General features: G+C 42.9%; 1 protein-coding gene across 1 annotated transcript; it reads left to right on the top strand.

The window, feature by feature from the left end:
• Window positions 1-14505: 14505 nt before the first annotated feature.
• DNTTIP2 (deoxynucleotidyltransferase terminal interacting protein 2) lies at window positions 14506-27382 on the top strand. Its single transcript, XM_065409278.1, has 7 exons — window positions 14506-14577; window positions 17246-19029; window positions 21257-21392; window positions 22477-22572; window positions 23189-23353; window positions 24659-24768; window positions 26530-27382. Exons 1-7 carry the CDS (start codon window positions 14515-14517, stop codon window positions 26621-26623), a joined length of 2448 nt encoding a protein of 815 aa, XP_065265350.1. The 5' UTR covers window positions 14506-14514; the 3' UTR covers window positions 26624-27382.

The raw sequence follows: 27382 nt of genomic DNA, 5'->3' as shown, positions 1-27382 counted from the left end.
AATAAGTGTTTTGCTATTGATTTCAGTGGGAGCAGGATCAAGCCATAGTCTGGTAATTGTTAACTTAGTTTTATGTAGACTTTGAGCTTGTAGTTTAAAGGAATGAATTTACACTAACTTTTTTTGTGTATTTTTGTCATAGAAAAATCACAATGTTTTCTGCATGGTCAGATGTATAAACTTTTTAATCCATTCCACTGAGTTAGTCTTCGTTATTTTCAAAGACTTGGTACACTGATAAATGTTGTTTGGTAGTAAACTTCTGAGTCCTTAAATATTTAGATATGTGACTAAAATATCTAGGAAATACTCTAGACTTATTCAATTACTTGATAAATATGGGGTGGACAAGGAAGAGAATGGGCACTGATAATGCAGAGGCAAAAATTTTAGAAACATTTTCTTTTGACAGAAGAAAGTGAATTTTGGCCATGGAGGGTCATCTGTGTATAAAATTTAAAAAATGAACCTTATTTAAAACTTATGTGCCAAATGTGCTCCTTACTGGTTGGTACTGATGTATAGCATCTACTTGTGATCATTTTATTTCTCCTTTGCATCCAAAGCCTACCGCAGTCTGACTGTTGACAAGGATTCACGTTTACTTGACATGTATATGTTTAAATCTACAAGACTAAAAACATTAAAACTGACAATTGAGCTAAGCATAATTATAGTGCACAGATTGCACTAGCAGTTTAGTTCCTAATTGGGAACCATATTAATAATTACTTTTTTGTGGAGAGAGAAATAACTTTTGTATGAATTGGAATAGGCATGGTAATTTGTTAGCTCTACAAGCAGTATTACAACCAGGCAGTGATTTTTTTCAAGTCATCACCTGATTAGTGATTACTGTATTTAACCAAAATAGCAATTAAAGTTGGAGGAGAGACAGAAATTCCTTTCTAGAGGAGGAATATAAAAGTTAAGATTTGAAGAAGTGAAAATTTTGAAAATTGGCATTACTGTATTACTAGTATATGTCCTTCTTTGAAATTTGCATTTTTGTGTACGCTTTGTATGAATTCTAAATTTCTCTATATCATTGCTTGCATTGGTATCTCTGGGAGGCAAGCAGGAATGACTCTGCTTTTCCATCATTAAATGACATATTATGTATGGTGAACATCAGATCACTCAAGATATGCCTCGATGTATTGACATAGTGGGGAGTAGGTGGTACTTACAACATGTATGCCCTTCACCAATCTGAATGCTAGATCCCACTTACAAGTAACAGCAAGTCCCAAATTCTTCAACCTAAGCCACCATGATAGTGCCATTTCCCTCCTACTCTCATTCATTTCTTCTTTTTGGGAGTTGGAGTTCTAGGGTTGTATCACTGCAACTGTCATTGGTCTACATGAACTGTTTGTGGGAAGGGAGGAGGAGGGGGGGGAATCAAAGCACCCTTTAACTGTATGTAACTTATTTCCTGCAGAAAGTGTGCTTTATGCAAGTTTAGATCTATTGATTATGTATTTAATCCTGGGGTGTAGCCTCTTTAATTGTCTTAAAGGTTAAATTGTAGTTTTTGTGCTGTATATTGTTTGGTTTTCTCAAAAGCTTTTCATTCAGTGTAATAAAATAAATGACTAGGTTAAATGAAGATACATAATTATGTACAATTTTGTTTTTAATGTTGAAACTAGACTGCTTGGTGTGGGCATGGTTTTATCCCTGTGATCAAATAATGACAAAGATAATTGCAAGAATTCATAAATTTTATCTAGTCCCTGTATTGTACTTACTAAAGATTACTTTTCATAAATTGAATGTTTGTTACTAAAATACAGATTATATAAATCTTGCCAAATATATTTGGAGAAATGTTGTTTTTTCAAATCTAAGTACAAGACAACTTCCTTTGTAGCACATTGACACCACTTTTTTTTTTTTAACTGACTAGGAATTGATTTTGAGTGACAGAGGCAGCACCCCCTCTATGAATCGCCTCTCAGATCTGATCCCTAGGAGTAGTACATTAGGAATGAGACTTGAACTTGTTCTCCCATCTGGTAGTGCACAACATTCCAGGAACATAGCCTGGAATACCTTTTTCTTTTCTTTTCTTTTCTTTTCAAGTTAGATTTTTTGAGCCAAATTCTGCCCTATTTCTAGCACCTCAAAAGCCTAGAAACACTTGCTTATGATTAAATTTAGTACTGGTCACTTAACTGTTCCCTTATTATTAGCTGCCTAATCTAGCTAATCTTAAAGTTTTTTCACTAATAGATTGTGAAAGGGAGAATCTTAATTAAGCCTTACTTCTGGAAAATACAATAAAAATGTGTGACTTAGTCTTTTAGGTCATTAGGCAAAATGTGTAATTTTTTAAAAATCCTGCATGGTTTTATTTAATCCTCTCTTCTTGGCTTTCTTTTGTTGGTAAAATGTTTAGCTAGAGGTGTAATGTATGAAACAAATACAAAACAAAGCATTTGTTTTAACAAAATATTTATAGTGCTGAATGCTCCCTATTAATTGAATGTGTTGAAATAAAATGAGTTGTTTGAGTCTCTAGTGGTGGATTATTGGTTTCTAGCTAGACCTTTCCCAAACAAGTTGTCATAAATAGCAGTCAGCATGCTAGAATACTAACTAGAGCAGTGATTCTCAAACTTTTGTACTGGTGACCCCTTTCACACAGCAAGTCTCTGAGTGCGACCCCCCCTTATAAATTAAAAAAATGTGTTTATCTATTTAACACCATTATAAATGCTGGATGAAAAGTGGGGTTTGGGGTAGAGGCAGACAGCTCACGACCCCCCATCTACTAACCTTGTGACCCCGCCCAGGGGGTCCCGACCCCCAGTTTAAGAACCCCCGAACTAGAGTATGAGTTCGAGAACTCATGGGGCGAATTTTAGCCACAAAGCTTAACCCATACTTTTGACCTAGTAACTTGCTAGCTCTTCATGTCCTGTACACTTCTGCCTGACTGCTACACTCCCATCTAGTCACCGCTAACCTCTTCTCCTTCCAACAGTGCTACCTGTTCTGCCAAATCGTTGGTAGCATTGTAGACGAAGAGTATTGGTGTGTGAGCTCAGAATGGAACTCAGGTTACATGTGGGGTTATTTCTAGATTTGCTTTAATGCTAAAGGCAGAGGAATAACCAACTCCTCAAGGGAGTCTAACGATTGTGCCAGGCTTAGAGGAGTGGAGAAGATGCTGTAAGGTGAAAATTACTGTACCTAGGCTACGTGCACCATAAGGGGACATCTGCCCTAGACACGCAGAACCCTGCTCAGCTGCCCCCAGATGTTCTAGTGCAGTGAGGAGACACTAGCGAGACCCTGGCACTACCTGCGGGCTCTGAGGCTCGCTGTGGGGTTTCTGCTGGCCGTGCAGATGTACTGCAAGTCAATTCTCCTCCTATAACATGAATACTTGGATAACATGGATTGGGACAAAAGAAATCTGATGAGGTTCAACAAGGACAAGTGCAGAGTCCTGCACTTAGGACGAAAGAATCCCATGCACTGCTACAGGCTGGGGACCGACTGGCTAAGCAGCAGTTCTGCAGAAAAGGAGCTGGGGATTACAGTGGATGAGAAGCTGGATATGAGTCAGCAGTGTGCCCTTGCTGCCAGGGCGGTTAATGGTATATTGGGCTGCATGAGTAGAAGCATTGCCAGCAGATTGAGGGAAGTGATTATTCTCCTCGCTGGTGAGGCCACATCTTGAGTATTGTGTCCAGTTTTGGGCCCCCCGCTACAGAAAGGATGTGGACAAATTGGAGAGAGTCCAGCAGAGGGCAATGAAAATCAGGGTTGGATTAACCTTTTGTGGGCCCCCCTGGGGGCTGTGGAGCATGGCAGGGGGCGGCCAGGGGCCTGGCATGAGCAGACCTCCTCCACCCAACCCAGTGTGAGGGCACTATTTACAAACTGGCAGCTGCCATACGCACAGTGGCCTGCGCAGCCCTGTGCTGCCAACATGCCCCTTCCCCTTGCGGGTGGGCCTATGCCATGCCACAGAGGCGCCCCCCCCCCCCCATTCAACACTGGAACAGCCCTCATTCCCTATGGCCAGAGCGACCCCCTGGACCCACTCTGCCCAGCGCCCCCCCAGACCCTGCCACAAATGCACAGCACCCTGCCCAACACTACCCCTGCCCAGCACCCCGTCCCTTATGCCCTGCCTCCCGGCCACATTCACCGACCCTGCTGGGAGGCAACTGTCTGCCAGGCTGAGCTGCAAGTGCAGTTCCCGGGGCAGGGAATCGCTCTGGTCCTGGGAGTGGTGCGATCAGCCAGGCCAGGGCCTGCCCCAGCCAGCCTCCCTCAGGACCCACTTGCCTGGAGGGGCCCAGCCAAGCCCCCCATGCTGGTCCCCCCCCCCCCCCCAACTGGCTGAGACTGGCCAGGCTTCTGCACCAGTCCCAAGCAGCTCAGTTCTAGGGAGACAGGTGGGGCCCCCGGGTGGTGGAAAGCAAAGACTGCCTGGAGCCAGAGGTGCACTGGGGTCTGGCCAGGGAGGCAGAGAGCCAGGGAGTGAAAAGGAGCCCTCTTCAGGCAGGCCGAGAGGAGCAAGTGGTGGGCGGGGTGGGGGGAGCCAGTGGGCTGGTGGGGTCTCAGGGCTAGGGTGACCAGATGTCCTGTTTTTAAAGGGACAGTCCCTTTTTTGGGACTTTTTCTCATATAGGTGCCTATTACCCCCCACCCCCTGTCCCATTTTTTCACAGTTGCTACCTGGTCACCCTGTCTCGGGGCGCAGTGCAAGTAGAGAAGGCTGGGACCCCTTCTGAGCATGGGCCCGGCTCCATGGTGCCATTGTAGACCCGGCACTGATGAAAATGATCAGGGGGCTGGGGCACATGACTTACGAGGAGAGGCTGAGGGAACTGGACTTGTTTAGTCTGCAACAGAGAAGAGTGAGGGAGGATTTGATAGCAGCCTTCAACTACCTGAAGGGGGGTTCCAAAGAGGATGGAGCTCAGCTGTTCTCAGTGGTGGCAATAGCAGAACAAGGAGTAATGGTCTCAAGTTGCAGTGGGGGAGGTCTAGGATGGATATTAGGAAACACTATTTCACTAGAAGGGTGGTGAAGCCCTGGAATGGGTTACCTAGGGAGGTGGTGGAATCTCCATTCTTAGAGGTTTTTAAGGCCTGGCTTGACAAAGCCCTGGCTGGGATGATTTAGTTGGGGTTGGTCCTGCTTTGAATAGGGGGTTGGATTAGATGACCACCTCAGGTCTCTTCCAACCCTAATTTTCTATGATTCTATGACACCCGTTGGCTGGGCTGAGCGGGCTGCCATAGAACCTTCAGAGGCCCAGTCCCCGGCCATCAGGAACCAGCTGTGGGGCTGCTCCCAACACCCTGCGAGCGGCTTTCCAAACCAGCGCCACAGGCGCTGGCCACTCGGGGCTCCCCTGCTTGGGCTTTTCCCTGCAGCTGGGGGTGCCAGAAATGTGCTGAACGATGCTGAGGCGATCTGTGTGAACAGGAGTCCCCCAGCGGGAGATTAAGGCTCCCATATGGCCCCAGACTCCATGAGGATGGGCCCACCCTGACACCGAGTAGTCGGCAGGGGTGGGGCCAAGCCCCCAGGTGTCCCCACATCTCCAGTGTATTAAATTGTTCCCTGTAGGAATGTGCTACTTAGGGTGTACTGAGCATGCTCAGTTTATCTGCTGAAGCCACCGCCCTTCACCCTGCCCTTCACCCTGCCCTAACTGTGCATAATAATCTGCTGACTGCTTTTTACGGGTATTACAAAGGGGCAAAGGGGACAAAATGGATGAGGGGGGTGGTCAAGATCTGATCAGGGGCAAAAATTGACTGGTCAGGAGTGTCAAGCAGCTGGAGGCAGGATTAGGAGAGGGGTTGAAGGGCAAAATCAGGGCTGGGGGGGGGAGGAGCAGGAGTTAAGCTTGGGTGAGGCACTGGCAGAGGGCAAAACCTGGCACAGGCAGGGGCAGAGGGAGTAACAGTTACCCCAGTAGGACTGAGACACCAGAGTTTGCAAAAATGGTGGGGGGGCAAAGGGGCATTTTTATTTCCCCTCTCACAGACAGCACCTCTCAGCATAGGCTTCCCAGGGCTGGGTTCTTAAAGGCACAGGCATCCCAATGCCTAGTCAATGCAGCTCCTCTTTGTCTGATCTAACCCACTGAGGCTATGTCTACACTACAAAGTTCAAAGCGCTGCCGCAGGTGCCAATGCTTCTGGTAATCCACCTCGACGAGGGGATTAGCTCCAAGCACTGGGAGCCGAGCCTGTCCACACTAGCGCTTTAAAGCACTCAAACTTGCTGCCGTCAGGGGGAAGGATTTTTCACACCCCTGAGCCAGCAAGTTAGAGCGCTTTAATTTGCCAGGGTAGATAATCCTTGAGACTTAATTCAGTGAAACATTTTACATATATACCCTCAGAAACAAAGAATCCCTTATCACTGTATCTGATTGCATAGAGTCTCACAGCAGTTTCCCAAGTTGTCTTATCTGCTGCTGGGATTCCCTGAATTTTTAATTCTATTTTTTTCTTATTTTTAGAGCAGATGTTTATTCTGTTGGATCATCTGACTTCCACTCTTTTGCCTCTCAATCCAGCCCTTAGTGTTTTTCCGCATGCCGCTGCTTGTGTGTACAACTTGATTCTCAAATATTCAATAAAGGCAGTATACTATCTCCTATAACATCTTTCTCAAAGGCAAAAAATCTATTGTAATTTTTGCTGAACGTTAGAATTGCCGTAGTGGGTCAGACAAATAGTCTGTCTAGTCCAGTATCCTGTCTTCTGGCAGTGGCCAGTGCCAGGTGCTTCTAAGGGAATGAACAGAACAGGCAATCACTGAGTGAACCATCCCATTGTCCACTCCCAGCATCTGGCAGTAAGAGGACGGTTTAGGGAGACGCAGAGCATGGAGCTGCATCCCTGATTATCTTGGCTAATAGCTGATGCACCTATCCTGAGGGACCGATCTAATTCTTTGTTGAACCCATTCATAGTTTTGGCTTTCAAAACATAATGAACACACATCTACAACCCCAAGATACCTTGACAACCACAAAAATTCTAAAAACATGAGTTATACACCCTGAAGTCAAGACATTTTAATAAATAAACGATATTTTGTTCTTATGTGCCTCTTTGTTCCTGAGCCTTTAGGGTGCAGTATGGCCAATTCCACCAAAGCTGGAGCCTAAACACCCGAATGAATCTTAGTCTACCCTCATACTTTTCCTGGGCTTATTGAGAATATGAAATAAGAGAAATCCAAAGTATGACTCCAACCAGTTCCCTTGCATACAGGTCAGTCGGCCCTTTGAATTGGTGGGAATGGATTTAATAGGGCCATTACCGGCAACAAAGGAGGGATTCTGGTGTATACTGACAGCCACATACTATCTTACAAGATGGGTTGAAGCATTTCCACTTTGAAATAAGTTGGCGTCTGAGGCGTCAAAAAAAAAAAAATGTACAAAATTATACAGCAACTTGGATGTCCACAGCGTATACTGACAGATCGTGGGCCAGAATTCAATAATGAGGTAAGTACTTTTTTCTGAGCTTGTTTTTGACTATGTTTTCAACCACTCTTTCAGATCACAGATAGCTGACAGTGAACATGGGCTTCATTGCCCTGGTGAGTTTTTCTTTATGGGCATTTTTGCTGACAAGTTTCTATGAACTCCCACTCAATTTTGCAAGGATTACTGGTGGTCACCCCACCCGGGTTGCTATAACATTTTATTCTTTGGGTTCTTTTTACCCACCAAACCTGTCCAAAGGAAAGTTTATGGCATAATTTTTTTTTCTTTCAGTATAACCTAGACATTTGCAAAAAATTGGGAATACAGCGTAGCTTCACCAGCCCATACCACCCACAAACCAATGGATTGGCTGAAAACACAAACAAATCCATCAAAAGGTAATTTTACAGTATTAATAGCAAGGAGAATGCACTATGACAGAAGCTACAAACTGCTTCAAAATTTTAGTACATTGCAAGTCCACTTGTCTTTTATTTCAAGAAAAAGTAATTGTACCAATAAACTAGGATAGCCTCTTTACGCCTTTTGGATTGTGTACAATTTCTCTCAGTAAAGACAGTCCTTTCCCCTCCCCCCACAAGTAATCCATCACCATTTGTTACAGAGCATTGCAGAAGTTGGTTGATGACACTGGGAGTAATTGGAATGAATTTCTTGGTGACATTTTATTTTCTTTGCAATCAAAACCAAACACAACAACCAAAATGTCTCTCTTTCGACTACTGTATGGCTTTGAAGCAACATTCCCAGACCAAGTCTCAGAAAATTACATGGTAGGTGTCTTTAAAGAACCATCAGCTTTCAGGTGCATATGTTATTCTGTGATTGTTCATTTTACAAACACAACTCCTCCATTTGTTTACAAAGCCAACAGATTTTGAGGAACTCAGTGAACAATTCTACAAAGAGTACATCATAAATATGGAATCTAGATATGCTGCTGACATTGAACTGGCTCTTACTAATATTTCTAAAGCACAAGAAAAGCAACAGATACAGTATGCCAAAACTAAGATTCGTAAACATGGGAAAATAACATTCGAGGTTGGGGACAGTGTCATGTTACTGAATGCGAGAAGGAAAACAAGAAAGGGAGGGCTGCTGCAACCCACCTACCGTGGACCATACAAAGTCACCGCTGTGGAGGGTAAAAGAGTTAAATTAGAAACCATCTCAGGGAAACTTTTAGGATCTATGTACAGTATCTCCCACTTAAAACTATTTGAAGAGCCTCCAACATTAGCTGCTGAAAACAGATGATAGGAAAACATGGAAATGGAAACTGCTGTGGATGACACTATGAAAAAAGTCACCTCAGAAGAGGTAGGAGAAATGGGAGGCGATGTATCTCACAAGCCTCACAACAGCCAAGTGATAAATGTGGAGATCACAGACACGGACGAAGAGGACTGTTTTTTGGCAGACGTTCCAAGCAGTGATCCAATCCAAACGATGACCCCTCCAAAAATGGAAAAGTATTTCAAACAAGTTAATTTTTTGGAGTAATTGACAGTAATGAATAAATCAAGATTTCTATTTACAGTTTTGGTCACAATGTAACCATCATTTGACAACATTTTATTGATTTTTTTTCAGAGAGCATGGAGGACTACTGCTTATACTGCAATTATGTGACTTGCAAAAAATAAATAAATAAATAAAGATGGCATGATGGTAAGAAACACAAAATGGGGTATGAGAGACACACACCATATCTCCAATGAGAGATTACTCCAGGAGTTTGCTGGAATCTACCCTCTGAGATCAGAAACCTTTCTCAGTCAAGGCAACAGGACAGGTACATTGCTGCCTGTGCCTACCTGCTGAATTGATGAACTGTAATGGTCAGAGATCGTACCAGCATAGAAGTATATTGAAGGTGAACCCTAACGAAATTAAGATTTTAAATTATCCTCCACATGTCCCATGTCCCACTACAATGAATCCAGGCAGGGTCGTTTGGAAGCTGAACTCTTTATGCTTCCATCCCACACCACTGTCAAGTTTTAGCAAATTAGGACAAGTAGGCATATGTATCAGTAACTGCTAATGGTAACAATTCACTACCTCTCCCTACTACAGATAGCAAATTCCTACAGGTAGCAGTTTCACACACCTTAGAGTGTGAGAAACTGCTATCTGTAGGAATTAGCTACATCTGATAGCAGTTTTTAGCAAATTAGGACAAGTCAGCAAATAAGAACAACCTTATATTCTTGGTGGTGATGGGGGACTTCAACTACCCAGACATCTGTTGAGAAAATAACACAGCAGGGCACAGATTATCCAACAAGTTTTTGGAATGTATTGGAGAAAAAAAATTTATTTCAGAAGGTGGAGAAAGGTACTAGGGGAGAGGCTGTTCTAGATTTGATTTTGACAAATAGGGAGGAACTGGTTGAGAATTTGAAAGCAGAAGGCAGCTTGGGTGAAAGTGATCATGAAATTATAGAGTTCATGATTCTAGGGAATGGTAGGAGGGAGAACAGCAAAATAAAGACAATGTATTTCAAAAAGGCAGACTTTAGCAAACTCAGGGAGTTGGAAGGTAAGTTCCCATGGGAAGCAAGTTTAAGGGGAAAAGCAATTGAAGACCATTGGCAGTTTTTCAAAGAGACATTATTAAGGGCACAAGAGCAAAGTATACCATTATGTAGGAAAGATAGGAAGTATGGCAAGAGACCACCCTGACTTAACCAGGAGATCTTCAATGATCTAAAAATCTAAAGAGTCCTACAAAAAGTGGAAATTAGGATAAATTACAAAGGATAAATATAAACAAACACCACAAATATGTAGGGACAAAATTAGAAAGGCCAAGGCACACAACAAGATCAAACTAGCTAGAGACATAAAGGGTAACAAGAAAACATTCTTAAAATACATTAGAAGCAAGAGGAAGACCAAGGACAGGGTAGGCCCGTTACTCAACGAGGGGGGAAAACAATAACAGAAAATGTGAAAATGGAAGAGGTGCTTAATGACTTCTTTGTTTCTGTTTTCTCTAAGAAGGTTGGTGGCGATTGGATGCCCAACAGTGAATGCCATAGTGAAAATGAGGTAGGACTAGAGGCAAAAATAGGAAAAGAACAAGTTAAAAATTACTTATACAAATTAGATGTCTTCAAGTCACCAAGGCCTGATGAAATGTGTCCTAGAATACTCAAGGAGCTGACTGAGGAGATATCTTAGCCATTAGCAATTATCTTTGAAAAGTCATGGAAGACGGGAGAGATTCCAGAAGACTGGAAAAGGGCAAATATAGTGCCCATCTATAAAAAGGGAAATAAGGACAACCTGGGGAATTACAGACCAGTCAGCTTAACTTGTGTACCTGGAAAGATAATGGAGCAAATAATAAAGCAATCAGTTTGCAAACATCTAGAATAAAATAAGGTGATAAGTAACAGCCAGCATGGATTTGCCAGAACAAATCATGTCAAACCAACCTGATAGTTTTCTTTGACAGGGTAAGAAGCCTTGTGGATGGGGGGGAAGTGGTCGACATGGCCTATCTTGCCGTTAGTAAAGTTTTTGATACTGTCTCCCGTGACCTTCTCATAAATAAACTAGGGAAATGCAACCTAGATGGAACTACAATAAGGTGGGTGCAAAACTGGTTGGAAAACAGCTCCCAGAGAGTAGTTATCAGTGGTTCACAGTCAGGCTGGAAGGGCATAATGAGTGCGGTTCTGCAGGGATTGGTTCTGGATATGTTTCTATTCAAAAGCTTAATCAATGATTTAAATAATGGCATAGAGAGTACACTTATAACGTTTGTGGATGACACCAAACTGGAAGGGGTTGCAAGTGCTTGGGAGGATAGGATGAAAATTCAAAATGATTTGGACAAACTGGAGAAATAGTCTGAAGTAAATAGGATGCAATTCAATAAGGACAAATGCAAAGTACTCCACTTAGGAAGGAACAATCAGCTGCATGCATACAAAACAGGAAATGACTTCCTAGGAAGGAATACTGCGGAAAGGGATCTAGGGGTCATAGTGGACCACAAGCTGAATATGAGTAAACAGTGTAACGCTGCTGTAAAAAAACTGAACATCATTCTGGGCACAGGCGACGACTTCCCCTCTTTCCCATGGTTGCTCGACCCCCCAGCCACACCCCCACTCCACCCCTTCCACGAGGCCCCACCCTTGCCCCGCCTCTTCTCATCCCTTCCCCACCCCCATTCCAACCCCTTACCCAAATCCCCACCCTGGCCCCACCTCTTTCCCACCTCCTCCCCTGAGCGCGCCACATTCCCGCTCCTCCCCCCCTTCCCGGAGCATGCTAACGCCGGGCGGGAAATGCATGGGAGGTGGGCGGAGGAGCGGGGACGCGGCGCACTCACGGGAGGAAGAGGAGGTGGGGCGGGGGATGAGGGGAGCTTGGCTGCCGTTGGGTGCAGAGCACCCACTAATTTTTCCCCATGGGTGCTCTAGCCCTGGAGCACCCACAGAGTTGGCACCTATGATTCTGGGATGTATTAGCAGGAGTATTGTAAGCAAGGCATGAGAAGTAATTATTCCGCTCTGCACTGATTAGGCCTCAACTGGAGTATTGTGTCCAGTTCTTGGTGCCACATTTCAGGAAAATGTGGACAAATTGGATAAAGTCCAAGAGCAACAACAACAACAAATGGTCTAGAAAACATGACCTATGAGGGAAGATTGAAACATAATAACAGTTTTCAAGTACGTAAAAGGTTGTCACAAGGAAGAGGGAGAAGAATTGTTCTCCTTAACCTCTGAGGATAGGACAAGAAGCAATGGGCTTAAATTGCAGCAAGAGAGGTTTAGGTTGCTACATCAAGTAGCATTTTTTTACAGCAGCAGTTTCTCACAATCTATAGGTATCAATAACTGCTACTGATAGCACATTGCTACGCGTAGCAATTTCACACATATTGTAGGGTTACCATACGTCCGGATTTTCCCGGACATGTCCGGCTTTTTGATCCTCAAATCCCCGTCCGGGAGGAAATTCCAAAAAGCCGGACATGTCTGGGAAAATAGGGAGGGGTCTGTGACGGGTTGGATCACAGAAACCCCCTTGGGAGCTGCCACCCAATGTACCAAGACTACCCCTGTTCCTGTTTTCCCTGCCAGCTCAGGACTCCAGCACCCTGTCTTGCTGAGCCAGACACTCCAGTCTGCTCCAACACAGACCCAGGGTCTGAATCACTTGTCCCAAAGCTGCAAGTTTACCTGAAAACAGCTCACAGAAGTGTGCTTGTCTTTAGCACTCAGATGCCCAACTCCCAATGGAGTCTAAACCCAAATAAATCCGTTTTACCCTGCATAAAGCTTATGCAGGGCAAACTCATAAATTGTTCGCCCTCTATAACACTGATAGAGAGATATGCACAGTTGTTTGCTCCCCCAGGTATTAATACATACTCTGAGTAAATTACCAAATAAAAAGTGATTTTATTAAATACAGACAGTAGGATTTAAGTGGTTCCAAGTAGTAACAGACAGAACAAAGTAAGTCACCAAGTAAAATAAAATAAAATGCGCAAATCTATGTCTAATCAAACTGAATACAGATAATCTCACCCTCAGAGATGCTTCAGTAAGTTTTTCTCAGACTGGACACCTTCCAGGCCTGGGCACAATTCTTTCCCCTGGTACAGCTCTTGTTCCAGCTCAGGTGATAGCTAGGGGATTCTTCATGATGGCTCCTCTCTCTCTCTCTCTTCTCTTCCACCCCTTTATACATCTTTTGCATAAGGCGGGAACCCTTTGTCCCTCTGGGTTTCCACCCCCCCTCACTGGAAAAGCACCAGGTTAAAGATGGATTCCAGTTCAGGTGACATGATCACATGTCACTGCAAGACTTCATTGCCCACTTGCCAGCACACACAAATACAGGAAGACTAACAGGTAAACACAGCCATCTGCAAACAATGGTCCTTGTTAATGGGAGTCATCAAGATTCCAAACCATCATTAATGGCCCACACTTTACATAATTACAATAGGCCCTCAGAGTTATATTTCATATTTCTAGTTTTAGATACAAGAGTGGTACGTTTATACAAATGGAATGATCACACTCAGTAGATTATAAGCTTTGTAATGATACCTTACAAGAGACCTTTTGCATGAAGCATATTCCAGTTACATTATATTCACTTCTTATTATGTTTTTATAAAACCATATAGACTGCACAACGTCACAGGGTCATAGGGCTTGGGTCCAGGTTGGAGCCGCTGGCCCCGGAGCCAGAGCCGCTGGCCCCGGAACCAGAGCCGCTGGCCGGCGCCGCTCAGCCGGAACCGGGGCCCGAGCGGAGCCAGGGGTGCTTGGGCGCCGGCCGGGGCCGGGCCGGAGCCACTCGGCTGGAACCGGGGCCCGAACCGAGCCGGGCTGGAGCCGCTGGGACCGGGGCTGAGGGTGCTCGGCCGCTCGACCGGAAGCGGGCCCGGAGCCGAGCCAGCCCGGAGCCGCGGGGACCAGGGCTGAGGGTGCTCGGCCGACGGCAGGGGCCGCTGCCGCTCGGCCGGAACCGATTCAGGCCAGAGACGCTGGGGCCAGAGCCTCTTGGCCGGGACCGGCCGCCAGAGGAAGCCGCTCTGCCCCGGGGGCCAGACTGGGCCGCGCCTCCTCCCGCCCCAGCTTACCTGCTGCCTGCCTGTTTCAGGCTTCCCGCCAACATTTGCTTCGCGGGAAGCGGGGGAGGGGAAGGAGCAGGGGGGCGGAGCGTTCAGGGGAGGGGGCGGGGTTAGGGCGGGGACGTTGGGGAAGGGGCGGAGTTGGGGCGGGGCCAGGGCCCCCTGGAGTGTCCTCTTTTTTTTTTTTATGGTAATCCTACATATTGTAGTGCAAGAAACTGCTACCTGTGGGTATTTGCTACGTCAGGCAGCACTTTTATCAGTAACTGCTACCAGTAGCACATTGCGCGGCGGCGGCGGCTGTGTCCCGCCGGAGCTCTTTCCGCGGCGGCCCAGGCCGGAAGGGGGCGGTCGGGGCGCTGCGCACACTCCGGCACGCGGGGGAAGATGGTTGCCACGCGGCGAGCAGCGCGGCGCGGGCCCGAGCCCGCTGCCCCGGCTGCGGCAGAGGTAGGTAGGAAGGAAGCGGGAGGCGCCCGCAAGCCCCGTGCCAGGGCCCGGCTGGTCTGTGCGCACCGCGGGTCGGGCTCGGCCCAGCGTGTGCGGCCCCCGGCACGGGCGGAGACTGCCGAGCGGCTCCCCTCGCTCTGCCTAAGAGGGCCAGAGCTCGACCCCGGGTGACCGGCCTGGAGCCCCCGGGGGCCTGCGGTGAGGTGCGGGCTGTGCCACAGGGCCGGGTAGTGGTGCTCCGCCTGCCCGCTCCCCCGGAGGGTGACCCCAGCCCAGATACCCCGGTGATGGGCCTGCTGGAAATGATTGACGGGGGCCTGAAGGGCCCACTGGCGTCTTGGGGTGGTCCCGGTGGGTGGCAGCCGCCCGCGCTGTGTCCCCCTCCCCGGCTCTTGGTTTTCCCCGCAGATGCCGGTGGTGGTGGGTGCTCTCCTGCCTGCGTTGCTGAGGCGGGCTGGCCCCCTTCTCCAGCGGTTCGATTGCCTGCCGCCCCCGGCTTGAAAGTGAAGTATTGTGTATTAGTTGTAGCTCCAAACTATGGTAGGGAACAGTTGAAAAGCTCCCTGAACCTGAGAGGGTTTTAAACAATTGGACACACTTCTGCATTTCTTTTTTCTGTCATGGCTTTCTCACTCTTTGGCTATTTAACTGATTGGGGGACTTTGGGGATACACTCTGTATGACACATGCTGTTCAGAATAAAATGGCTGTGTGTTGACAAATAGGAATCGGAGCCTGGGGAATTCTGTTAGATTCATTATCAATTTTTAGATATCAGCAAAAATAACAGGAGTACTTGTGGCACCTTAGAGACTAACAAGTCTCTAAGGTGCCACAAGTACTCCTGTTATTTTTGCGGATACAGACTAACACGGCTGCTACTCTGAAACCTGTCATTATGCAAGGCACTGCATTTAGCCGTATGGAGTGGAAATCCATCAACTTCATGAAATTGTTAGTCTCTAAGGTGCCACAAGTACTCCTGTTATTTTTGCGGATACAGACTAACACGGCTGCTACTCTGATAGATATCAGCAGTGGCTTGAGGTGCCTTTCATCATCCAGTGCTAGCCAGGAGATTTTAAGTATTTCTATGCGATACAGACTTTGCAACAGTCATCCATGCCTTGGCACTGCAAGGCTAGACTGCTGAAGCATCGTTGCATAGATACCATTGGGTTAGGAGGATTTAGGACAGTGGTCCCCAACCTTTTTGTGGCCAGTAGCACATTCATGTTTTCAGAAGAGTGTGGCGGGCGCCAACAATTTTTCAAGGCTTATTTTGTATTTGTACATTAAATAATACGGAAAACATCGTATTTAATATTACATAATATATGAATGAAGAGAGAAGCTAGAGAGAAGCCACGAGGACAGAGAACACCGGCCCCGCAGCCCCGGAGTACTCTGTCCCCAGCAGGCGGGGGTCCCCAGCTTCTCTCCCCTGCTGGGCACTAGGCGGGCCCCGTGCCTGCTGGGAACAGAGAGCACTGCGCCCGCAGCCTGAATTCCCTGTCCCCATCAGGCACGGGGACGTGGTTTCTCTCCCCTGCTGAGCATTAGGCGGGCGCACATAAATGCCCCGGTGGGCGCCCGCGGGCACCACGTTGGGGACCACTGGTTTAGGACTACTCTAGATAGTGTAGCCTCCTTAACATAGTATATTCTGTCTGCCAGAAGGTTCCTGCTATTGCAGAATGCATTTGCCTGCTGTGGAACAAGCTTCAATGAATACATAATGTTTGAACCCAAGTCTTTGTACTGACTTTTATTTATTAGTACCAGTTCACGGTGTTGGTAATCTTTGTAGCCATGAATGGTCTGGGGCAAAGCTCTTTGAAAGGTTGACTCTGTACCTTATTGTGGGAATTACAATCCCCTGTGATGTTCTTGCGATCAGTTCCTAGGCTTAAACAGGCAGCAGCTAGGGATGGCTGTCTGAGTTAAGGAATTCCATTTTTGGAATCTGCTTCCTATGGCAGCCTGCCAAACCCAGATTGAACTAGATTCAGAGCATTTGGTTTAGTTTGTGTTTTTTGGGTGGTTTTTTTTTTTTTTTTTTTTTGCTTTTTTGCTTATTCTTGCCCAGACGATAGCTTGATTCTTGGGTCTGATAGAATTCCAGTTGGTGTGGGATCTGGTGTCTTAACAGTGATTTATACCACCTTTGTGGTTCTAGAGGACAGCCCATAAGGCTGTTCTGGCAGCTGGAGATTGCTGGAACTAAGGCCATTCTCAGCTGTCCAGTTACATAAATAAATCACAATTAACTTTGACAGATTTAATAAAGGACTGTGTGGAGGTATAAAGCAGAAAAACAACAACCTAGGAATCAGTTGCTGGACATAAAAGCATATGTATGAGGCCTCCAACAGCACACATTTCAGGAAGTAGGATTCTGCCAGGAGGAAGCAAAGTCTGATGCTAGTTTGCAAAAGGCATAGGTAGGCAAATGAGTGATGAATAATGGAGCTTCTTCACCTGCAGGTTGTGGTACTAAGCGTTGCATAATGCAAAATGTATGTCATCAGGTTAACTTTCTCTAGACAGTTATTTAAAAAGTCAAAATGCTTGTGAATTTGAGGCCAGAATTACTCATATGACTCTTTTAAAGGTGTATTTTTCTGTGGAAATGTCTTGTTTGTTATTAATCTTTTTATTTCTGTAGCTGGCATCTGCTGAAATTAGTACTCCTGTTTCTGCGAAGATGTCCAGGAGAAGAACTAAAGGAAACTCTCAGCCAGAAGTCATTCATGAATCTCAGGATGAGGGGTTGGAAGATGCTGAAACAAAATCAGATCTTGGTGATCCCTCTGAGGCACAAACAACTAAGAATAGAGACAGCAATGTGCATTCAACAAAATCAAGTGCTGAGCCACAGGCTGATGGAGATGAAGCAGAATCAAATTACTCTGCCGTGTCCGAACATGAGACACCTTTATTTATAAGGATAACAAGGAGAAGACAAATCACAATTCCTTATCAACCAGATTCACCAGCCAAAAATAGGCCTAGCAAGGCAGCTCTTCTGAGTGAATTAAGTAAATCTCAAGATGAAGATGTCTCTGAAGCTGAGTCTTGTTCTTCAACTGTTTCTGGCGTCTGTACAGCTAGTGCTACAAGAAATACGAGAAGCAGGAAATGCAAAGCTAAACTCCACCCAGATCCAGTTTGTGAAGCCCAAGCTGAAGAGGTTTCTGATGCAGAGTCATGGTGCTCGGGTCTTTGTGTGGAGCCATCTGTAACTACCAAAAGAATAACTAGGAGTATGCTAATGAAATCGCAAGCAGAAACCATTAGACAAACTGAGAAAAAAGTTAGTGAAGTTGTGCTGGAAGATGAGAAGTTAACTGAGGACAGAATTAAATCTCAGCCAGTAGTCATATCTGACTATGAACATGTCACAAAATCTGATTCTGATACAGAGCAAACTTCCTCTCTTTCACCTAATAGATACGTCACTCAGAGTAATAAACAACCCAGCCCCTGCAAGACCCAATGCCAGACTGAATCTGCCAGTACAAACCCAAGTGATGACCCAAAACAAGTTTTAATTGATTCAACACCCAGCAGTCCTAAAGAAACAGGAAAAAGTTGTATCATAGCATCTCCTAAAAAAGAAACAATAAAGGAGAGACACTTTGAAATTGTAGATAAATCAGAGGAAATGTTAGAAAAGGAGAGAGACATAACTGGACAAGAATCAAAGTTGAAAAGTGCTTCTCTTTTTCTATCTGACCATGAGAGCCTTGATGAATCCTTTAAGTCCCAAAGGCAGACAACCCCAAGAAAAAGAAATATAATTCCAGAATACCAAAAAGCAGATATTGGGGAGGCTACACAGAGATCTCTCACCCATGCAGATGAATTAATGGTGGCAGACAAGCCAAGTAGCACAACCACCAGCCCGCAAAAGGGCATACACCTATCACCAATTGGTGATGACAGTGATGGTGACTGCAAAATGTCTGATATCAATGTAGACAATAGTGAAGGTCAAGCAGAACTAGTTACTAAATCCTCCCCACCTGTAACCAAAAGATCATGTAATAAAAATATATCTGCTGTGTTGCTCCTGAGCAGTGATGAGAGTGATGAAACTGAAAACAGTGATGTGGAAGAAGTGGGTGATGTAGGAGAAAATCTGTATTGTGCAGAGACCAGAAATAAGAAGTTATCCTTGAACAAATCTTTAGAAAATGATTCATCGCATGGAGAACTGTTTGTAATTGACACAGAACCTGGTTTGGGCGGCAACAAGAAGTATTACCTAGAACAGGAAGATAGAAGGAGCGATGCAGAAAGTAAGGATGAAGAAAGAAGGAGTGATGCAGAAAGTAAGGATGAAGAACGTGAAAGAGATGAGGAGTCCTCAGATCTGGAAGATAATGAGGAGGAGTTCGTAGATGAAGATGAAGATGCATATTTATTGAAAAATAAAAAGCCTAATATGTAAGTGTTTTTACAGATCACTTAAGCAGCCACATATAATTATAACAGGCATATTGTTAGTCAAATAGTGAGGGAGTTCTTGTGGTGATATAATCAATGTATGAAACTGGAGTTGCTTGAACTCCAAAGTGGAATTATAGCTCCACAATTACCTATCTCCTAGAACTGGAAGAGACCCCGAAAGGTCATTGAATCCAGCCCCCTGCCTTCACTAGCAGGACCAAGTACTGATTTTGCCCTAAGTGGCCCCCTCAAGGATTGAACTCACAACCCTGGGTTTAGCAGGCCAATGCTCAAACCATCCCCAGCCAGTCTTTCTGTTATGCCTACATCCAGACACAGGTCTGTGACATGCAGAGGTTTCACCAATGTGGCTGTCCTTTAAGGACCCTTTAGTGGTGTTTCCCTTGTCCAGCTGATGCCAGTTGGTTTTTTAAAAAATCTTTTTATCACCACCTGAGGCTCTTCCCTTCCATTCTGTAGTGGTACCTTTCCTCACCACAGGAGTGGCTTTCCCCACCCACTCCAATACCTATTTTTGTTGGCTGAATCTCATAAAAATTCATAGTTTGTGTTCCTGTGAATTACAGAGCTCTTTAGATGGAGTGCAGCATTCTTAGTACTGAAAACACTGTCATTTAATCATCTTAAGTAGTTTTTGAAATAAAGCGTAAAAAACTAGGAAGTTGAAAAAACAAACATCATTCCTTGTTTTTTCTTTAAGGTAGGTAAATAAAGACAAAGGTTTTTAAAACTTAAATGAAAGGGAGGAACAGGAACGCATGGGCACTGTCCAAGCTAATAATGGGTATTTGTGAACCCTGCCTATTTCAGTTCATTTGATGAAATAGTTCGCCATTTTGCTAAGTTAGCCACACGTGCAAACAGATCACAGCCTTTTATCATTCCAAGCATTTATAAAAATTGCTTTAAAATAAAGCATATTAAGCACCAGACCTGAGCCTAGAACCCAGGTGGTTCTATATCAAAGCCTAACTAATTTGCCATAGTGTGCCGGGGCCAAGTCATTACACCTCTTCCTTGGTTACCATATATTAAAAAACCCTGCTTTGCATAGACAATGCTTTCATTTGTAGATTGCAAAAACCTTTGCAAAGGTAAGCGTGAGTAGCCTAGTTTTACACTTGCCCTAAGTAGAGAGATTTAACTGTCCCTGAGTTTGATATTAATAAATATAATGAGACTTTTAAAGCTCCCTGACTAAATTTAGGGTGTTTTGTTTGTTTAAGCACCCAAAATTTCACAAAACCCAGTAGTAAAACACTTAATATTTTATAATTAAAGTGAAAATGTTTGTTTAGTTTACACATCTCCCTGCAGTGTTTGCAACCCAAACTTTGCAGATTTAGGCTAGACTGAAACTTACTAGCCTGGGTTTGTTGTGTTAATTGCATACACACAGTTCACTGTTTTCTTAACATTTTATAGCTTGCATTAAATCTTTTCAACAGAAAACATGCCTCTCAAATTGACCATCAAACATATTTTATGAATTAGTTAATTGTATTGCCAGAATGCAGTAAGGGGACAAATGGTGCAATGTGTATTACATTTTCAAAATGTAGTTTCTAATAATACTTTATATTATTAGGAATACAGGCAAGGGCATTACAAGTCTCAGTGTATGTCTGATGGTAGCAAACATACAGACACTAGTGTTCAAGAATCCAATATGTTTCTACCTCCAACTTGTTCTTCTGCTTTTACTTGTTCTTGTTGCTTCTTGCTCTTCTGTTTGGATTCCTTGTTAACAAATAGGCAGTGACCTTGAATTTTTCATTTTGAGTCAAAAAACATTGAAAGGGAATATTTTGATAACATAGTCTACATAATCTCACATAAGATAGGAATGCCCAAGATAGGGATGCACCAAACAAGTTAGGGGAGGCTTTGTGGAAGTGATTCCCCTGTAGTTCTCTCCAACAAACTTTTATTAATAAATGTTATGCTTTATGCCAAGTGGAAGTACAGTATGATTTGCTAAACCTATCTGTATTTCCACTTCCACTTTTAGTTGTGTAACCCCATTTCCTTTGAGCATTGCAATCTAGAAACCCCTTTATGACAGCTATCTGATATGCACCAGGAGTACAGAGAAGGATAAGACATTTTCTCTGAATCCTGCCTTTCTTCAGAGGGCACACTGGAAGATCACTATAAACTTGTTAATATTACTGTAATGATTAACTAGCCATTTCTCTTTCAGTTTACATCTATCAAGCAGCATAGATCCTGGTCTAAATATCAAGAGGCTTGGAGGCTTATATATTAGCTTTGATGCAGGAAAACAAAAAGCTGGCTCAAGTGCAATTAAACAGTTAAAGGGGGAAAAGAAAGAAGAGGTAATGTGAATCTAAGGTTATAATTTTACACAGATGTCTGGGATTCAAAGATGCTAAAATGAATCCAATTGTGACATTTATTTAAAAAGAAAAGCCTTGCTAGTAGAGTTTGGAGGAAAGAGAAATTCTGTATGGTGAAAGCATTTACACCTCTACCCCGATATAACACGAATTTGGATATAACGCGGTAAAGCAGTGCTCCGGGTGGGGCGGGGCTGCGCACTCCGGCGGATGAAAGCAAGTTCGATATAACACGGTTTCACTTATAACGCAGTAAGATTTTTTGGCTCCCGAGGACAGCGTTATATCGAGGTAGAGGTGTATTTAAATTTGTTTTTATGATAGGAATTAAATGTATATGGCATGTAAGAGTCTATATAGAACCCTCAGTGCATTGTAAATACTGGGGATTATCCTTCAGAATAGGAAGAAGTCCAGTCCACTCAAATACATGCCAGATATTTATCTAGAGATTATATTTCATGAATTGAGTTTCTTCTACACTGCATCATTGCAGTCCTAGATAATAATTCCCATACTGTCAGTTGTGAATGAGATTGAGTCTGATACTGTGCCCTCATACAGTTACACCCTCAGCAGGAACTAAAACTTGCTGCAAAACAGCACAGCAAAATTAGGTCTGCTCACAATGCTTAATATGAGAACTGCTGAGTTGAAGGGACATTTGACCCCTCCATACCTGTTTGGGATGGGATTTTAGGCTGACTGTCAGTGGGTGACAGGCATGCGTTCCTTTCCAGCAAAGTTATTTTCTTAGACAATCCCATCCCTAATGGGCTCATTTACTCTGCCAGCAGGGTCTGCTAGCTCACTTCTTCCACTGCCAGCCTGCTGCACTTTGTAGCTGGCCAGCCCTGTGCTCTTTGGTATTAAGAACTCCCACTTCCTCCATCATGGGGCGGGGAGGCTTGTCTCACTTAGCAACCATTTTATTGAGATGATGCTTACTTATGATTCCCTATCATTTCTCTGCTATCTTATTTGTGTAACCAAATGTGTAATACAATTCAGATCAGTCTCATCAGTAGCATGATTTAAACAATAACTTAATGATATCTTCTAGCTCTTGAAGAAGAGTATAATAACTCCAGATTTTGAAAAAAAGGACTGTGTTCCGCCATTCAGGGAGTCAATCCATCAGATAAAGAAACAGCGCAAGGTAAGTGGATAGCCTCTGACTGTTACAGCATGGTAACATCTGGCACTACTAAACCAGAATAAGCCTGCTTTTAATCTCCGTTATATGAAAATGTAGAGGTGGCATGCATGTGTAGCCGTCTTAAGTATATTGATTTATGAACTGCAAATTCATATCAGTATTGAACAGTAATATGAGATTCAGCCTTCTGGAAATGTTGAGACTAGAACAAAGACTGAAAGGACAAATGCTGGTCCCACTGCCTGGCCTGAGGAGAATCCTTGTCCCAGTTGCAGAGTTGATTAAATTGGCATGTTTTGAAAAGGTTTGGGGCTTCCTTGTCATCTTGTTTCTCTATATTTTTTTATAAGAATATCTTTGCTTACCTGGTGACGTCTGCATAGTTTGTTGTTTTGTTCTTCAGAATGTTTGGGAAACAGAGATCAGGTCCTTGGGAGGCACCAGTTGCTAAGGTTAATTAATGCTGATCTGTAAAATCAGACTGTAAAGTTCTCTGAAATATACTCTTAAATAATATGAACTTTTATTTTAAATGTAGCAATCCTTTGCTTTTTCCTTCCTCTCCACCACTAAAGCTCTTCAGCGCAGTTTTATTGTTCTTTATATTGTGTTATAGGCAGAGCGAGAGAAAACAACAGGTGATGGCTGGTTTGGTATGAAAGCTCCAGAAATGACAAATGAATTGAAAAATGATCTAAAGGCTCTGAAGATGAGGGCTTCCGTGGACCCCAAACGTTTTTACAAGAAGAATGATAGAGATGGTCTGCCCAAATACTTTCAGGTGAGGAACCAGGAAAAATAAAGAGATCCTATTACTACTTTTCTAGTCCAGAATAGTTATGCTTATTTCCTATCTAGTTATTTTTAGACGTCCATTTGTCTGAACTCACTTTTACAATTAGATGCATAGACTATAAAATTATGTTATTCATTTACTTACAATTTTTGAACTTGATTACAGTTTACAAGTGGGATTTTGTTGCAACCAACTATTTAGCCTTATCTATGTACTTCTATATATGCCCGTGTTGTTTTTTTGCTTGCTGACTTGTAACTGATGTCACAGGATGGAAATACATCCCTTTGTTTTCAAAATCTGTTTTCACGCCACACAATGGCAATAAATTTGTATCTAACCTTTCAGATTTTGCAGGTCTTCTCTACTATATCAGTCTTTTTTACAAGTCTATAATAGTAATAATAATCAGTTCTCTTATTAGTCAAGATTCTCTTTTGTGGACTGGCGCCATTGATCCACTGAAATTCCTCCTACTGTAGCTATTGCAGCTTAATGTATTTTGTGGTTTGACAGTAATTGGAAACTGGTGCAACTTGCAGGAAATCTGGAATTGTTTTTTATATTTTTAGTTAAGTTCTTAGTCCTTTTCTGCCTCTAGCTATTTGGCATATTCAGCACACATTTACAAATATTCATTTTTCTCAAAACATTGGTGGCTTGCTTTCAAGGCTGAGCGTTGTTATATGCTATTGTAAGTTTCCTGTCACGATAGTACCTGGTGGCATTCTATTTAATTAAGATCAAGATACACATTTTACCACACTAGGAAATACATGCTCCATGGGCCTCCCTTATCCCCATGGTGACCAAACCAACTCAGAGAAGTGTCAGCCATGAATCAATGGGAGTTGAAGTGGGTTCAACATTTTTCACGGTAGGGCCCTTAAATCCTGTACTGGGTTAAAAATAGTAAATGCTGAGCAATAACTTTGTAGTGATAAAGGACAAGACCTGTGAAAGATTTAATTGCCCTCTCTCAAGTAAACAAAAATATAATCCTATATAAATTTCAAGAGCTAGGTTGTGATTACCATGGTAGGGACTGGTGCAGCAGTCCCTATGTTCAGAACTGCACTGTTTTCACAAGCTGTTCTTTGGATTAAACATGAGAGGAAAAATGGTGATTATGCATACAAAACACTGCTTGTTTCTTTTGGCACTTTGCATTACAGCTTCTCATGATTCCTCCCATTTTTCTCCTCAAACACCTGGGACTTGTCATTAAAAACAAACAAAAACCCTGGTATTATGTTGCAGGAAGGCTCATTTTAAATTTTCTTTTCCCAGGTTGGGACTGTGGTTGACACTCCGATAGACTTTTACCATGCTCGAATCCCCAAGAAACAAAGGAAGAGAACCATTGTTGAAGAGCTGCTTGCAGATTCTGAGTTTAGGAGGTATTTTAAAATAAGCTGCTTTATAACTATAATACTACCAGTATGATCCATATGAGACAGAAATGTATTACAATTTTGATTAGAGTAACTTATTTTTTCCTTTCAATTAACTTGAATTACTTCTTGTATTTAAAAAAAAAAAAAAAATTAGAGCCAGCTTAGTGCCACCACGAGACACTTCCATTCCAGAGATCAGAGTAACAGGAGTAGATCAATTCATGCTTTACTGAATTAGATGAGTATATTGGAAGCAGTATGCGCTATATAAAAGTTATCAGTTATCTAATGGACTATAGGAAGTGAGTTGGTGGTCTCGGTTTAGTTCCATAATGGAGACAGAAGTCAACACAAGTGGCAGTCTTGCCACAGAGCCTATTGAACTGGGCCTGATCTATCTCCTCTTTTCTGGAAGTGACTTTTGCAGAATAGGATTCAGGCATGTTGATGGGGAAATGAAAGTGAACCTGCTCTGCTGCTACCTGTGCTGTAACTATGCATATAGATGGGATTTTAGTTTACAGGGTTGTCAGTCTGGCACCTTCGTGATAATCAAATTTCTCTGAAATTTTTTTTAAAGAACGATTTAATGAGTTAATATTTGATCATCTATAATTCTTGGGGTGGATTGGCGAACCTAAACCATTTTGCATATTGGTCTGTTAACATGATACCCTGTTGCAGTTTCTCATCTTTTCATATAAATGAAGAGAACCAGGGTTGGGATACCAGGAGTTGATTGCAGGTCAGGATTTTAAATGTATTGGCAGCGTAGGGTATGGAAACTTCAATAGCTATTTCCTACCAGTATGATTAGCTTTAGCCAGTACTCTTTCATAGGCACTGATTAATTCAAAAATCTTTATTAAAAGCAATGTTTAAAGATGAATTGCTCACAAAACCTGACAATTTTAGCGTTTGTGAGTAATTAATAAAGTAACTGAATAAAGCACTTGGGTTTTACAACTATTTGTCAAGTTTCCTGTTGGCAAGCAGCAGCCTCAGCAAGCACTAAAATGTTGACATTATTCACGCTGCTAATTGATGCAGGAACAGGAGAATCTGCCCTGGGAAAACAGCTAAAGTTAGCCTGTCTTCATTATGTGTGTTCTGTGTATTATTTAATATTAATCTTAGTCTTCTCGCAAATCTTCGATATAAGACTGATTGTTAATATCAAAGAGTACACTGAGAGGTTAACATAACATTCAACATAAACTGCTGACAACATTAGTGGTATTGGCATCACAGCTCTTGCTGAGCCTGGTCATCATTAACAAAGAGACAGCCTTTAGCAAGCCATAAAACATGTTAGAAGTCTAATTGTGTGCATGATGTAAAAATCCATTGCTACAGGTAAGAGCTACTAATGCAAAATGCTTGGGTGTTTTTAAAATTTGCATTTCACTTAATTATTGCTTTTTTCCTCAGAGGAGCTTGCCTGTAAACAGACTAAAATGCTTCATTTATGTTGTATGATGCAGCAGTCCTTTCCCCCTAAGTTTTTGGTGGTGATAATTCTACCAGCAGTATTTAAAAAAAGATTCCAAATATTTGCCTATCGCATCAGCACTACCAGCGTCACTTCTCCTTTACTAGTCATACACTTATCAAACTAAAGAAGTTTGAAACAGAAAACACAAGACAAAACTTACTCTGGCAAAATATGTATTTTCTATCTAGGATTTTTGTAGGTCACACTCATCTTTTACTTTGTGATTTGACCTATTTAATAAAAGTAAATTGATTTTTTTTGTTGTTCAGATACAATAAAAGGAAGTACCAGGAGATCATGACTGAAAAGGCAGCTCTTGCAGCAGGCAAGAAGAATCGGAAGAAGAAGAAATTTCACAAATAAGACTAGGAGAAAATAACAAGATGAAACTCTTTTTTTGTTTTGTTTTAATTATAAAATTGTTTACAGAACATTTTGGTGATTGGTTTAAGATTGAAGCTGTCGTACTGACTGAGTTAGGACAGGGCTGGCCCTGTTTTAGCAGTAGTATTTTGACGGGAGAAGGAGATTTGAGAAATGCAATGGGATTTTGTTCTGTGGACTGGTCTAGACATTCAACAGAGAAAGCATGATTCATTCTTCATAGAAAAAGGCAAAACCAGACATCCTGTACAAATAAATAGTTGATGGAAATGGTCATGTGAAAGAGCTGAGATTAAAAAAAAAAAAAAAAAAAGATTGTATTTTAATGGAAAAACCTTTGTTAAAAACTGCAATCCTCAGTTTTTTAGTTTTGTGAGAAACTAGAAAACCTGCAGGCACTTGTCACTAAAGACTCCTAGTTACTGAAGGAGTTTATAAAAACACAGGTATTCAACCTACAGTAATAATCAGTGATTTTTTTAAAATCTCATTGAGCAGCGATTCAGATTTACTGAACAATGATACTTCAAAATCATAAACTTACACCTGGACTGTAAAAATAACATTTTATTATGTGCTGTACAGGAAAAATAAGCTGTCCACAAATGGAGATGAGTTTTAACAGATTTCAGGAGGCTTTATCAGAGTTATCTTGAAGTGGATGTTCATGTACTATATTGGTCTAATGTAATGTTAACTTAAAAGGTAAAAATATAAATTTCAAGGGATACTGCCAAA

This window comes from Emys orbicularis, chromosome 8, assembly GCF_028017835.1.
Source record: "Emys orbicularis isolate rEmyOrb1 chromosome 8, rEmyOrb1.hap1, whole genome shotgun sequence".
NCBI classification, from domain to species: domain Eukaryota; kingdom Metazoa; phylum Chordata; order Testudines; family Emydidae; genus Emys; species Emys orbicularis.
Note: the sequence above shows the minus strand (reverse complement) of the source record. Positions and strands in the feature narration are given on the sequence as shown.